A 13,137-nucleotide genomic window follows, 5' to 3' on the forward strand; every position below is an offset into this window, starting at 1 on the left:
TGAAGCAAAATATCCAGAGCCACTGCCTTTGTCCATGTCATTGCTGTGTGGATTTTTGTACTATACATAACTAGTTTTCATGGCGTCTCTCTGATTATGCAGTGCTACAGCAACACAATAACTTTTCTCTTCCGCACGACCTAAATTGTTGCAGCTCAACATTCCGATTAACACTTCAGTGCTACTGTACATCCTGTGCAACCATGGTTCGAATGTTTGGACTGCTTCTGACGGCCACTGGACCCATCAAATTTGGAGCAAATTGCGGAGGAAAAAACCCAAATGCATTCGCTGCATTGAAGTATTGTGGGGCGACGGGGACGGTAAGTCTATGCGCTGTTGTTCATTGTTATTGTTAAGATGTAGATACAGGCAAAACAAGAATAACCAAAAACAAAATGTACGATATTGTAGAGTTTTAAGTATTGCAATGCATGCATGGGATGGTACTGCAACATTGTAGTCGATTGCAGTTAAATAACCTACCCATTCATTTATGTTCGCTACGATGTTGTTACAAAACTTGCAACTTGACCCTCCCCCCTAATTTTTCGAACTGCTGTAGCATACACGCTCTCTATCGCAGCATGATTGCACTGGATGGTGGTGACATAAGGGAAAATAAACTATTTTATTTTAACTTATTAACTTTCCATTATTGTGATGTTTTGGAACAGAACATAGGTTTGAAAAGGAGCCTCTTGTTTGGACGACAAGAAGTGGCAGTGCTCTTCAGAGCGTTCTCAGTAAAGCCCCCCAGAGGTAGGTTTGGGACACTGATTCTATACCGTTCAAAGACATACACTTACTGTGTTCAACACTATCAACAATAGCTGTCTTACGCGTTATTACTTGTTCTCAGGGTTTGAGAAGTATTTCCCAAAAAAAAGTGAAGATGCAGATGTCATGAAGTCATGTGAAGAACCCAAAAGTATGCCACCTAAACAATAAGCTAGTCGTCTTTGCAGATAATACATGTGTGCTTACACTGTTATACAACATTTGAAATGTTAATTTGAAAAGCTGTGCTCTTTTATTTAAGATGTTGATTCCACGGATCCCTTACCAAATGAAGTTAGAAGGAAGGTGCACGGTGGAGGTAGAGAAAGCAGTGAAGGAGGCGGTGGTGGGCAAGGAGGAGGAGGAGGAGACGAGGGAGGAAGAGATGACAGCTGGTGGGCCCGCATGCAGAGGGTATGTTCTGTTCCATACACACACACCTGTCCCTGCTCCCGGCTTGCCAACGCCAAAGGCCTTTCTTTCAAAACTGGCTGTAACTGATGCCAGGCTTAACCCACATTCTCCACACGGATCTGCTTGTTAGTGAATTTTTAGCCGGCCTATTTCACCTGTGTGTGTGTGTGTGTGTGTGTGTGTGTGTGTGTGTATGTGTCGCACCCAAGTCTTCCATCTCAGTGCTTCAGTGTCTGTACTTTAGCAGTGCTACTTGGAAAAATGCAGTCAGCTTTCTGTGATCCTTAACGCATGACAACAGCACATCTTAAGCACTGCCCACTCACATTGTATTCCCATTGTTCCCCACTCTGTATTGGTGGATAGGGTGAATTTCCATGGGACAAGAAGTACTTCCAGCATGTGGGAATCGCAGCAGCGGGAATGCTGTCTACGTTTATCTACCTGCACTTAAGGGAGACGGGTAGAGAGATCTCCTGGAAAGATTTCGTGAACTACTACCTCACAGAAGGACTGGTGAGGATCTGCACTATGTTTTAGGAGCGCGTGCTTAAAGGATAACTTCAGTCAATTTCAACATGCAGTTGAAATGCTCACACTACCCTGGACTTGTCAGTACCTGAGATTTTTCTTCAGCCTTTTCTGAGATCCTTGTCATTGTAATGGAGGCAGAGTTTGTTTACATTTCAAAAAAACATCTTGATTTATTCCCACAAACATCCAAAAGGTTGTGCAACATCAGCAGACAAATAAAAAACAGCGATACCCTTTGGGAAAATATTTGGAATGGGCCTATGTTAAAAGAAGGTTTTTAATGTAAACAAAATCTGCCCCCCATTAGAATAGCTCAGATCTTGGAAAGGCCTGAGCCGAAAAATGCAGCATCACCGGGTACTGACAAGTCAAGGGTAGCGTGAGCAGCAATGCAACAGCATATTTAAGATGATACATCATGCAAGGACCTGGTGCTTTGAAGCGTGTACTTAGAAGGATATACATATAATTGCACACCATGTACTGTAAATGCTTAAACACTATTGTGTATTATGGTGTCATATGTAAAATTGTGTCTAACATCAACATCAAGACAATCTCCTGTTAACATATTTTGATTTGGTCAAAATTTGATTTGATTTGATCACTTGATAATTGATGTGATGCACTATTATTCCAGGTGGACCGTCTGGAAGTGATTAATAAGCAGTATGTCAGGGTGATCCCAGCACCAGGAGTCAACACTTCTGATGTGGTGAGTGACTTCAGTTCTCTATGAAACTCTCTTCCTGTGTGGAAATATGCACTGCTGACAAACATAGACTACAGTGTGACTGTCAACCCAACAAATAGTTGTACTGTGTGTGTGTGTGTCTGCGTGTTTGTGTGTGTGTGTGTGCGTGGGCAGAATTACGTGTGGTTCAACATTGGAAGTGTGGAGACGTTTGAGCGTAATCTGGAGATGGCTCAACAGGAGATGGGGCTGGAGCCCCTCCGTAAAGTGCCTGTCTTCTACACCTCAGAGAGCGATGGGTACGGCCATGTTCATACGCTGCAAAATTTACAATGTGTCTCATCAATGAATTCAACAAAGTTTGTTTGCACAAACATTGTAAATAGCCCAGTTGGAACTTGTGGTGGTGGAGATTGTGGTCTTTCAAAGTTTGGAAAATACCAAGGTGTTTATCTTCTATGAAGTTAAAATGTTTTTATTTTATGATTAAAACACTGCCTTTCTCAGCCCTTGAAAACATTTGGTTGGTCGCCAAAAATATCTGCCCAGTCACAGTACATTGTTTATTGTTCCAGCTGAGTGTGACGCACCAGAAGCAATCTAACCATCAGCGGCATATCCGCTTGGCTTAGTGAAGGTCTTGGAAAGTCTTGAGAGCCTGTTATTAAAAGGGCATGCTTGTGTTTACGCCCCTCTTTCCTGTGTTTAGGTCTTTCCTGATGAGCATCCTCCCTACGGCGCTTCTGGTTGGCTTTCTGCTCTTCGCTCTCCGACGAGGACCAATGATGGGAGGCGGCGGCGGTGGTGGAGGCGGGGCCAGGAACAACCCCACCAGCATGAGCGAATCCAAAGCCAAGATGATCAAGGGCAACATCAGCACGAGGTTCAAGGATGTGGCAGGCTGTGAGGAGGCCAAAGTGGAGATCATGGAGTTTGTGAACTTCTTGAAAAATCCCAAGCAGTACCAGGACTTAGGAGCCAAAATCCCCAAGGTACAGCACTTTTTTAAACACTGTTTACACTGAAATCTAAAATTTCATTATTACTATCATTATCCTCAACACAATTATTAAGATTATGGGTTCTTGAAGACCCAAGTAGATGAACAACTTGCACTTTTTCCACTTTTTTCACTTCTTGAAAGAGTGGAAAGTTACCAGCAGTCCTTGCCTCAGCATGTGGTGCTTGATCCCACCATACATAAACATGAGTGGGACTCCCAGGAGATGATGTTGCTGTTTGCTCTGCCCCCTCCACTCCTCAGGGTGCCGTCTTATCAGGACCCCCAGGGACTGGGAAGACTCTCCTGGCCAAAGCCATGGCGGGGGAAGCCAACGTGCCCTTCATCACAGTCAGTGGCTCCGAGTTTCAAGAGGTGTTTGTTGGAGTTGGGCCAGCTAGGGTGAGACTCGAATCACCTTTCATGTAACACAACAGTTTATTTGTCCGTTAACTGTTATCTATGTAATCGGCACTGTCTGCTTGCGAATAGAAAACATTTGTCCTAGGGCTCAGCCACCTCTGAATTTACATTGTTAAAACATTATGATTTTCACACTTCATTAATGGTATATAACCTGAGAGTATGAAATATTTTTTCATTCAATTCAGTTTCATTCAATGTCAAGAAATTTGTCTATAACATGAAATCAGTAGTCTCAGGCTGAGTTTCATTTAGCTTCACTATACTCATCAGGTATGAAGTCATTTAATGTTACATCAAATTGTATCTAATATGGTCATTTATTTTTATAGTTTCATGAAGCTTTGGCTTGCCTCCATAGGTGAGAGACATGTTCAACATGGCCAGGAAGAATGCTCCATGTATCCTCTTCATCGATGAGATCGACGCTATCGGCAGGAAGCGGGGCAGGGGGGACTTTGGCGGCCAGAGCGAGCAGGAGAACACACTGAACCAGCTGCTGGTGGAGATGGACGGTACGTATGGAGGAGTTGGATGTCTTCTTGAAACTGGTCTTGTTCTTGAGGCTGGTTTAAGACCACTTTTTCTCCGTCTTGGTCTCGGTCTCGGTCTCTGCTGTTTTTGTTGTTGTTTTTTTGTCTTGCTCTTGCTGTCTGAGATTGAGATTTGCAGCTAACAATATCCATGACACAAAACCCAACAGTTGATAATACAACATTCTATATTGTTATTTCACTTCTCACACCTATCAAATGTGACCTCTCAAATGCAACCAATCACTGACATAATACTATGTATTTGGTGTGAGTCAGAAGGAGCCCTTCATCCAATCAAAAACACTAGCCTTCGTTCTTTTTGTCTCAGTCTTGGTCTTGGTGTAGTCTCGGTCTATCATGGTCTTTGTGTCTTCTTGATCCTGATACCCTCTATTCTCAGTAGTGTCTTAGGGTAATCAGCCTTGATGACAAGTCTAATGTATGGAAGAGTTCAATGGAGTTAAGGCATACAACTGAGTTGGGCTATGCAGCTATTATAGTTCACATCCATGTGCACAGGTTCTCTAACTTGATGCAACCTCTGAGTTGTACCCTAATGCAAGCCTTGGCTTGCCGGCAGGTGTTAATTTCAGAGTTTGGCATGTTGGCAGTTTGTGTGATTGAGTTCATGTACAAATCATTGCTCAGCAGTGGCTGGCTGCCAGGCCCACATATAGGGGGGCAGGCAAACAAGTACATATATTGTCCCTGGCCCAGGAAATAGAGAGGGGGTCCAGAATTGGGTCTTCAACACATTGCATGCATTGAGAAGATGGCCCTTTCAGGTGATATTGTCCTGGGCCCAGTTAAGGCTGTTAGTGGCCCTGGTGGCTGCTGTATGTTAAATAGGGTGGAGGATGGCATATGTATCGCACCAGAGAGATTGGCAATACTGAGGAGGTGTCAGATGGAAGGTAGCCAGGTACATTCTTTCCTCAAGCTGTTTCTCGTGCTTATGAAGAGAGAAGGGGACATTCTATGGCTGCATGGAACAGTTGAGCATCTGTGGTAGCACCTGTGGTGTTATACTCATAGATGTGTATAGAAGACTAGTGAGTCCCAGTGCAGTGTCCACTGAAGTTCGGCAACGAGGACGCGCATCACAAGTGACGTAGGCACGTCCGGACGAAGTACCCTAGTTTTCATGAGTCCCTGAAGGAAAGAGTCATTCGGTCCTTAAGTAATGTTCTAGGATTATAAATTCTTTACATGTTAATCTTAACTCTTGTCAATCAGGATTTTGATCATTTGATAATACAGCGCACCCTTTTATTTCAAACACTCAGCTGTGAATTAGTGTGTAACTCCAGTCAATCAGGATTTTGATCATTTGATAACGCAGTGCAGCGCGCCCTTTCATTTCAAACGCTTAGCTGTGAATTAATTAGTATCGCAGCCATTTACTTAACACCTTTTTAGATGTCGTTGAGTAAACCCAGTTGCTAATAAATGACATGTGTGTTTTTCATGAACAGTACATTTTTGCCTTTGTATTATGTAAGCAACTTTGTAACTTTGTAAACACATCAGATGTCCACAGTGTACCTACAGTGTTTTCACTTTTGAAAATCTCTTTCACGCCAAGATCTATCAAGTATATTATATCAAATCTATGAAATGAATTAATACAAAAGGTTCCATGGGGATTGTATTTGTTTATTTTTTTCCTTTTTAACGGTTATTACAGGTTTCAAACCCAGCACCAACGTGGTGGTCTTGGCAGGAACCAATCGTGTGGATGTCCTGGATCCTGCTCTTATGAGGCCTGGACGATTTGACAGGCAGATCTACATCGGTGGGTATCCCCGGCAACAACAAACTACACCTACTCTAAGTTTGCCAAGCTTTGGGATTACACAACACCTCCAGTAAACCATTTTGACTGACTGCCACAAGTCCTTAGTCAGCTTCGACAAAAGAAGATTATTGGGGCATGTGCTGCTTGCATTGTTGAAATATCTCTGGCAAGGTGGACACAGTAAGTAACCATAGGACTATATCCTGCTTTCTCTACTGTTGATATACAAAGTGGGATATGTGAATGGCCAAATAGCATCAGTGGTTACATTGGACACAGGCGTTCCTGTCTTAATCAGTCAATTATGAAATGGAAATCACAAACTTGCATAATTGTTATGAAAGTTGTCTTGAGGTGTTATTCATAGCAACAAGCCAGATGTCCGAGCTGACATGGAAAAAGATTTAGTGAGTTTCCCCTCTCTATTTTTAGGCCAGATTATGTAACATGGGCCTGCGATGTGTGAGTGAGGGGCTCTGCTAGCTGTCAGTTGTTATTACACTGTGATGTAATCTCTTGTAGGTGGAGAATGCTGGCACATCAGTGGTACAGGTGCTGGACAAAATAGATTAACTGAAATAAATGATGGAAGTCCGCAACACTGTTAATGCTCCCAGTGATTTATTTGCACGACGTTTCGGACCTTCGTCCTTTCTCAAGTGCAGTTGCACTTGAGAAAGGACGAAGGTCCGAAACATCGTGCAAATAAATCACTGGGAGCATTAACAGTGTTGCGGACTTCCATCATTTATTTCATGTAATCTCTTGTCCCAGGATGACCCCACCCATGTTATGAATTACAAAACCAAGTTGTAATGTATTACTAAAGGCTATAGTTATAGCATAAGGTTATAGTGGTGTAGTACTATGGTAGTAAATGTTTTGGGCGTGTGTTAAAGGAGTAGTCCACCTCATTTCATGAAATTGCTCATATGTAGATAAGTCCCAGTAAAATATGAGAATACATAGGATTTTTCGCCTGTGTTTACATTGCCTGGTTTAACAGTATAGCCAAATTAAGCGTAGCAATGCACGTCTATGGGAGCAAACAAAACATCATCAAATGTACGTATAAACTACTTTAAAATATGAATGTAAAATTTACCAGAGTGCAAAACAGCTATTTAATCCCGTGCTGAGATCACTTGTGGCTTGATGCTAATGCTCCCATCTTCTTCCAGTGATTATACTCAAGTATGCTAATAATTCTGATACCAATAATCTAAATACTGAAAACTCTGAGAAGAAAATGATTCATGAATAATGCTTGTAAATACTGTAAAAAGGTGAAAAACAAAAAAGGGTGGACTACGACGTCATGTCCCCATCAACCTAGCCTGGTCTTTGCATTTCAAAAGCCTCTGCTCAATTATCACACCCAGACGCCTGTCCTGATCCATTGCCTTTGTGTTCTCTCCCTCTGTCTTCCAGGCGCTCCGGACATCAAAGGCAGGGCATCCATCTTTAAGGTGCACCTGCGCCCGTTGAGACTGGACCTTAGCATAGACCCAGATGACCTCTCCAGGAAGCTCGCTGCTTTAACCCCCGGCTTTACTGGTGAATATCAACCGCTGGTTCTGTGCACAGACTTAGCTAAACCAAGAGAGAAGAACACAAACCCAACATGCAACACCACCACAGAGAAAAAACACATTAGGAATTTATTACATCTGCACTGCACTCTCATTACCCGTCAATCAACAATATCACACAACGGGTTCTTTCCATCTTCCTAACTCCCCTCCTCCCTCATGCTTGTGGCCGTGTGATGTCGTCGCAAGACATCACTGACAACAGACGTTTAATGCAATATCTCGCAAAAACGCAATTCGAATATCATTTTCCCATTTGCAATCGGGCTGTTGAATGGGGGAAAAGTCCTCAAAAAGTCGAGGAGACTTAGGCTGACTGCGGGGAAAACTGAGGTTTTCTCCATGGAGGTTGGGCATCAGCAACGCACGAGACCACAAGCACAGGTCGAGGACAGTTGTTAGGATAATGGACTGAAAGTTGTACCTTGTATGCAGATGATCAAACTGCAGACATGAGTAACAAATGCAAGGATGTATCAAACTCAAGCTTGTATTTCTCCAAATGTTATAGTTGGAGATGAGGCACAGTTCAGTGGAGTAGCCTTACAGCGTACGCATGTATTTAATCGATCATGTGCTTGTTTCAACATGTTTATAGTTGGAGATGAGAAAAGAAAGGAAGGGCACAGTTCAGTGGCGTAGTTCATTGCAGCGTATGTATTTAATCGATAATCTGCTTGTTTGTGTTTGTAGGTGCTGACATCGCTAATGTGTGCAATGAAGCAGCTCTCATCGCTGCCAGGCATCTCCACAAGTCCATCAAGGCAAGGCACTTTGAGCAGGCCATCGACAGAGTCATTGGAGGTAAGCCATGTCTCAAATTGGTTTATATAGAGGCCTATTAATGTACATGGACCTTCAGATAACTCCGCTCTGATGAGATAACACCACTCAGTCAGAAATACTGGACAACATATACAGATGGCAGATCACTGTGCACCACACAGTGTGTTGGCAAACATTTGTAAGCTATGGAGCTCCTCAGATATTTGTTTTGGAGCTTACCCATTTCAATGCTAGTGTAATATATCTAAATAAACACATAAATAATTAATTTAATTTCAAATGAAGTTAGTATGAATGTTAGTACCACCCTCTTAAGGTAAAGATGAAATTGCTGTCCTCTACACTGATCATACTGAGCTGAGACATGTCTAATCTTCGGTTTCCTCAATCAAACCTGTGCAACCCAAAATTCGCAGTTCCTGTGGTTGTATATATTGCTATAGATGAGCGTAGTGGGGAAATTGGTACAGTACATGCAAGTTTAAGTTCAAGGACCACAAGGTCCGTCCCTCCCGTGCATTAAGTGTGTTTACCCATCATGTTCAGGGCTGGAGAAGAAGACCCAGGTGCTTCAGCCCACCGAGAAGACCACGGTGGCCTACCATGAGGCGGGCCACGCAGTGGTGGGCTGGTTCCTGGAGCATGCCGACCCCCTCCTCAAGGTTCAGACAAGTTCCTGCCTCCAAACTCTTTTCTTCTTTTAAGGAAAACTGACCGTCTAACGAAATCACAGATGATTTAAAAAATTAAAAAGTCATTTTATTGCACTTCACTCGACTAAACCCCTCTAAAATGTCTGTGAAATTACTGTGAATCATGGTTGTTACAAACAGTTAAAAAGTCATCCCTTTACCAACGCTGACACTATCCTACACTGAACATAGTCCTCAGCTCTTAATGTCGTCTACAGTTACTGCATATCAGTGCTCCACAAGGTCGTTGGCTCAATGACCTAAATGCTGTCTTTTTTTAGAGTCTCCAAACTTGTTAATGTATACCCTGAGATAGGCTGTATCTACGCATATGCTGCATGTTAATTGTGAGAGCGGTTACGTACCGCAGACATGGATTATATAAGAGTTCAGGTCAAGGGTGAAGTAAATGGATTCCCATAGGTTTTTTTCCAGTCAACGGCAGCTTTATTGTCAAATTCTTCACATGTACCAGTACTAGACATATTAAGGAATTGAACTGATGTTTCTCACTGTCCCATGCATAGACAAGACGTCACAAAAAAATGAAAGTGCAAATGCACAAAAAGTCCACAGCACGCGCAAATTATACTATATTGTAACCTATCCTAACCTGTCCTAAGTGCATCAGTACATCATCTTACCTAACCACTTAACTTCAACCATAATTTCATAGATTTTGTGTCTGTTTCTTCTTGTTTTCCCTGCAGGTTTCCATCATTCCCAGAGGGAAAGGCCTGGGCTATGCGCAGTACCTCCCTAAGGAGCAGTACCTGTTCACGCGCGAGCAGCTTTTTGACAGGATGTGCATGATGCTGGGCGGCCGTGTCGCGGAGCAGGTGTTCTTTGGGAGGATCACCACTGGTGCCCAGGACGACCTGAGGAAGGTCACCCAGTCTGCCTATGCACAGGTGAGACATACTGCGGGCTGTCTGACCCCACAAGCAACTCAGCGACCCTGGAGAATTAACAGACAGTCAGAGACACTCTCCCTCCCCTAGGCAATATACCGTACACTTCTCCCCCACCACACTCACAGGCATGCTTTCTCTCTCTCTCTCTCTCTCTCTCTCTCTCTCTCTCTCTCTCTCTCTCTCTCTCTCTCTCTCTCTCTCTCTGTCTCTCTCGCTCGCTCTCCCCACCCCTGGTCCTCTGACCTCAGAAGAACCCAATGACCCTGTAGATCCTAATGACCCTTTAGACCGGACATGCGCCCCCCCCCCAACACAGAGACGCACACACACGCTCGCTGTCTACAAAACAATGGCTGTACAAGCTTTAGGTAAAGCATAGCCACGACCTCTCTCCTACACACATGCACACACAGACTCTTATCTCTGTCAGTCTGCAAACATACCTTAACCAATATGACTCACTCTACTAGCAATGATTTACCTAAATTTATCTTCTAATAACCATTATATGGTTTCTCTAAGGGAGATTTTGTTTTGCAAATGTAAATTCTAAAGTTGCTGTACAAACCAGTCATATAAGGTATTTACTGTATATTGGGAAGTTTCAAATAATACATATTATATCCTTTACATAATGTAGCATTTCACCTTTCACTGACTAACTCAGCCCAGCCCACCAGGAGTTAACAACTGAGCTTCTGAAAACACTCAGTTACTGTATAGGCCTATACCTTAAATGCCCTCTTGCAGTTTCTCACAATTCATTTTTTCCCCCGTTTTTTTTCATGCAGGTGGTACAGTTTGGCATGAATGATGCGGTGGGCCAGATGTCCTATAACCTGCCGCAGCCAGGGGAGCTGGTGTCAGAGAAGCCGTACAGCGAGGCCACCGCCCAGCTCATCGACCAGGAGGTGCGGCAACTCATCGACCTGGCCCTCACCAAGACGCGGCAGCTAGTCACCGACAAACGACACCTGGTAGAGATGGTAAGTCACAGGGGTGTAAATAATAATCCAAATGTAGCGATGCATCGATCCTACAGCCGATGATTTCATCGTATCTTATCGTGGGGCATTCTTAAGTAAGGAAAATAATTGAATTTGTGGCCCCTGTCCAATGCCCTTGCTCCATAACATAATAGAAGTAGAAAAGTAATTGGAAAAATCGAATCGTATCGTATCGTGGAGAATTCTTAAGTATCGAAAATAATCAAATCCCTGCTTTGAGAAATTGATACCGTATCGTATCGTCCTGGAGGCTGTGATTTACACCCCTAGTAAGTTATGAAAAGAAACGTACCGCATAGTTCAGTACTGGATAATGTTGTATTACATTACTATGCCACGTATAGTAGTGAAGAATCATTTTTAATTTATCCATTGATGGTATGTGTTGTAGGTGGAAATGGTAAGAGCAGTTCAAAAATCAGAAGCCAAGTAGTGAAGCATTCAACGTTGGCCATTTGGCATTTGATTTTATACTGTACATTGTTGCATATTAAGTTGGGAAAATTTAGGCATTCATGTAACAAAAAATGAAAATCATAATGGTGAACTCAAATTCAATAAAGAAAAAAAAGAAAATGCATTTTTCACAATTCGGATATTGATGTGTCATGATGAATGATTGTTGCGAACTGCTCTGTGCTTCCCCAGGTGGGTAAGCGTCTTTTGGAGCGGGAGGTCCTGGACAAAGCTGACATGCTGGAGCTGCTGGGGCCGAGGCCCTTCGAGGAGAAGTCCACGTACGAGGAGTTTGTTGAGGGCACGGGCACTTTGGAGGAGGACACAAGCCTCCCTGCCGGCTTAAAGAACTGGAACCAGGAGAGACAGGACTCGGACGACCCCCCGCAACAGCTGAAGGAGGCTGTGTACTTGTCGAGCAAGTAAGCAAAGGAAAGGAAGGTCTGGGGCGGGACCCTCAAGACCTACTGGCCTACTCCCAAGCAGCAGGATTGAATGGGAGCCGTGCATGTCTGTAGACTGTGAACTGTACTGTATTTCCCCCGTGCTGCACCCACTCGCTGCACATTAGACACGGTGCTAAGCGGCTTTGGTTTCAAAGCCAACATAGACGGAGACGAGGCGCTTCAGTTCCACTGACCTGGAATGTGCAATATGGGCTGCTATTTCTGAAGTGTACTTGTATCCTTCCATCTTGGCCCGGTGATGATGAAATAGTTGATATGAAGTCCTTATTTTAAATCATGGGCTCTGGACTTTTGAGATGGATTGTGGTTATTGTCGTGCCGTTTTTTTACCGTCCTGTTGTGAATGTCATCGCACGGCCAGTGGGAAGTGGTAACACCACTGTATGTGAAACTTGAAGACGTGATAAGTCCAACATTGTGAAGACCTGTAATGAATATGATTCATTGATTGATATTGAAGACTGTTATATAGAACAGGCCATATAGAACATTCAAAGAGAAGAATGAGCAGTCAACTGTGTATGCACTCTGAAGACAGTGGTGCCATATGCAGTGTTGTTGGAGTGTGTACATTGGCATCATGTTAAGCTGTGTGTACGTGCGTGAGTGCGTGCGTGTGTGTGTGTGTGTGAGCATGTTGGCATGTTTGTGTAAATTCGTGCCTCTTTATGTGTCTGCTTTGTGGACAGACATCCTTGCTGACACGATGAACATTTTAATCCTTTTATTACATTTTTAAAGCAAACACAGGCTTTTCTCATCCAATGCATTTTGCCTTCCTGACGGAAAGCGTTATTTTGCTTTAACTGTAAGTCATGCTTTAAAAGCTATTGTTACTGATCATGTTGTACCAGAAATTTCCACAGCCGTTTGTACATAAAAAAGATGATGAAGTGTAAAAGTAAAGTTGTGAAGATTTTTGTTCATTTTTGTAAGTGTGTGTGTTTCTGACATCAACAGGGTTTTTTTGGCAGAATAAAAAAAGAATGAGTTGAAATTATTTTGTCTGCACCAACTCTTACACAAGCATATCTAATACCACAG

General features: G+C 43.1%; 1 protein-coding gene across 2 annotated transcripts; it reads left to right on the plus strand.

Annotated features, from left to right (window-relative positions):
- Window positions 1–13,019, plus strand: LOC134439136 (AFG3-like protein 1). 2 transcript variants are annotated; one of them, XM_063188991.1, is made up of 17 exons: window positions 1–323; window positions 678–762; window positions 863–931; window positions 1,043–1,194; window positions 1,561–1,710; window positions 2,369–2,443; window positions 2,597–2,721; window positions 3,132–3,414; window positions 3,687–3,824; window positions 4,207–4,360; window positions 6,069–6,176; window positions 7,611–7,736; window positions 8,465–8,575; window positions 9,104–9,219; window positions 9,960–10,160; window positions 10,955–11,149; window positions 11,819–13,019. In XM_063188991.1, exons 1-17 carry the CDS (start codon window positions 204–206, stop codon window positions 12,050–12,052), a joined length of 2,442 nt encoding a protein of 813 aa, XP_063045061.1. In that variant the 5' UTR covers window positions 1–203; the 3' UTR covers window positions 12,053–13,019. The 2 variants fall into 2 exon arrangements, with proteins under 2 accessions (XP_063045061.1, XP_063045062.1); XM_063188992.1 differs by lacking the exon at window positions 863–931.
- Window positions 13,020–13,137: the final 118 nt, after the last annotated feature.

Source organism: Engraulis encrasicolus, chromosome 22, assembly GCF_034702125.1.
Source record: "Engraulis encrasicolus isolate BLACKSEA-1 chromosome 22, IST_EnEncr_1.0, whole genome shotgun sequence".
Lineage (NCBI taxonomy): Eukaryota > Metazoa > Chordata > Actinopteri > Clupeiformes > Engraulidae > Engraulis > Engraulis encrasicolus.